Source organism: Limanda limanda, chromosome 9, assembly GCF_963576545.1.
Source record: "Limanda limanda chromosome 9, fLimLim1.1, whole genome shotgun sequence".
NCBI lineage: Eukaryota > Metazoa > Chordata > Actinopteri > Pleuronectiformes > Pleuronectidae > Limanda > Limanda limanda.
Genome location: NC_083644.1, coordinates 3040352 through 3042570, shown reverse-complemented (window position 1 = coordinate 3042570; position 2219 = coordinate 3040352). Strand labels below are relative to the sequence as shown.

General features: G+C 46.4%; 1 protein-coding gene across 1 annotated transcript; it reads left to right on the top strand.

Moving 5' to 3' along the window:
- LOC133010530 (NAD-dependent protein deacylase sirtuin-5, mitochondrial-like) lies at positions 1-1992 on the top strand. The gene is made up of 6 exons (XM_061078119.1): positions 1-12; positions 154-416; positions 1337-1456; positions 1556-1639; positions 1713-1824; positions 1966-1992. Exons 1-6 carry the CDS (start codon positions 1-3, stop codon positions 1990-1992), a joined length of 618 nt encoding a protein of 205 aa, XP_060934102.1.
- The last annotated feature ends 227 nt before the right edge of the window (positions 1993-2219 follow it).

Genomic DNA, 2219 nt, shown 5'->3' with positions numbered 1-2219 from the left:
ATGGGAGAGGCGGTGGACTAGTGGCAGGAACTTGGACTATGGGCAGAAAAGGTCTCTGGTTCGTCTCTGGTTCGACTCCACGGAGAAACAACAGGAAGACGAACCTGGATTGATCTGTCCCTACCCTGTCTAGTGGCTCCTTTCTTCTGTCAGGAACTCGCCACTCCTGAGGCCTTCTCTCGGAATCCCTCGTGTGTTTGGGAGTTTTATCACTACCGCCGCGAGGTCATGCTCTCAAAGAATCCCAACCCCGCCCACCTGGCCATCAGCGAGTGTGAGGAGCGCCTCACACAGCAGGGGAGAGAAGTTACTGTCATCACTCAGAACATCGACGAGCTCCTCGAGGAGATAGAGGAAGGGGTGATCAACTTCAGGAAGGAGTTCATGATGGGTCCTGCTCCCTCCGATACACTGACGTGAGCACAGCACTAGGGGTGCAACGATTAGTCGATTAGTCGATTCAATAATCAGTGACTAATCGACTATCAGAATAGTCGTTAGTTGCAGCCCTACACAGCACACACTACCGGCATTTAACCCGGCTCCTTTCAAATGTCTCGTTCAGAATGAAAGCTGCTGTGTGTTTGTGTAAAAACAGAAGAATAAACTATTGTCCCTGAGCAGAATTAGTCTTTTACATTTGTAACCCTCATGAAATTCAGGCTACTAATATAAGGAGTAGTAAAACCCCCCCACCAGAAGGGTGCGCATTATGCGTTGCGTTCAAGGGAACTCCCCACGAAGAAGAAGCCCTTTTTCTCCTGAGATTCCCTAATGATACCTAATAGAGATAAAGCTCCCGGATTTCGGTAGGAAATAACATTAAAACACTTGAAAATATTACCATAGTCTAAATGTAATCATACTAATAAGGTTATTTCCCAACTAGACGTCCAACTTGAGCGTGTCAACCGAAGTGCATACATAGTTATCTGCTACTGAAAACTCCGATTGGTTTTTTATTTACATCAGAAGAACTTGAACCCGAATGATGAGATGGCGAGCTTGTCCCTGATCGTGGATGCGGTGTGGCCAACCGTGTAATCCAGATCGAACCTGATTCGTGTATCAAAGACATCATACTCCAGTCCTGCCCGTCAGGTAGACAGGTAGAACTGAGTAAAGAGACAATAAACTGGTCAATTGTTCAACTTGTTCTGTGAAATAAGCTTACCTCTCCTACGAACCTAGGAAGATATCTAGTACTTTACCTTAACACTAGCCCCAGACTACAAGTGCTACACATTTAACACATCACAGAAACAAGATGAAAGTCTGACTGTACATCACATATTGACAGAAGGATGTGTTAAACACAACTGTACATTTTTTCAAGAGAGTTGCAAACCCACGCCGAGCGCCTCCGCCAGCCCAACGCCGACATCCCGGAGCAGCAGCGCCAGAGGCAGCTGGAGGTCATGTGTGCGCAGCTACCGGTCATGATGGAGGAGCAAGGGTAAAATCACACATGCTCACCAACCTGAACCGACTTATCATCACATTACAAATCATGTTTGGTTCATTGTTAGATCCTCATGACTTCATTCACCCTCAGGTATTCTGCTGAGGAGATAGAGGAAGGGGTGATCAACTTCAGGAAGCAGTTCGGGATGGGTCCTGCTCCCTCCCATACACTGACGTGAGCACAGCACTAGGGGTGCAACGATTAGTCGATTAATCGTTTCGAAAATCAGTGACTAATCGACTATCAGAATAGTCGTTAGTTGCAGCCCTACTGTCATCACTCAGAACATCGACGAGCTCCATCGCCGCGCTGGATCCAAAAACATCCTGGAGCTCCACAATGAGAAGGAAAGAGTTCTCGTAACTTTCTTCTGCTCAAATCAGAATCAACAAATTCGATTTTGTCAGTTTATCGAACAATTTGAGGTCAATTTTTTATCTTCACTAAAACGAGTGGATGTTCCAGCACTTATGTCTCTTGTGCTGTGTCTGTGAAACCAGGTAGTCTGTTCCGAACCCGCTGTATGAGCTGTGGTCACGAAGCAGCTAATTACAAGAGCCCCATCTGGATATCAGAAATCAGGAACGTCTGTGTTAAGTGAATTTAATTAACTTCTTTATCGAACTCCCTTTTCAGAGCTCCTGACCCGGAAACCCACGACGCCCAGATCCCAGTTCTACAGCTGCCCAGGTACAAGCTCACCCCTGATCTGAGGTAGTGCTCTTTTCAAATGAGGTTATCTGACTGTCTCTGT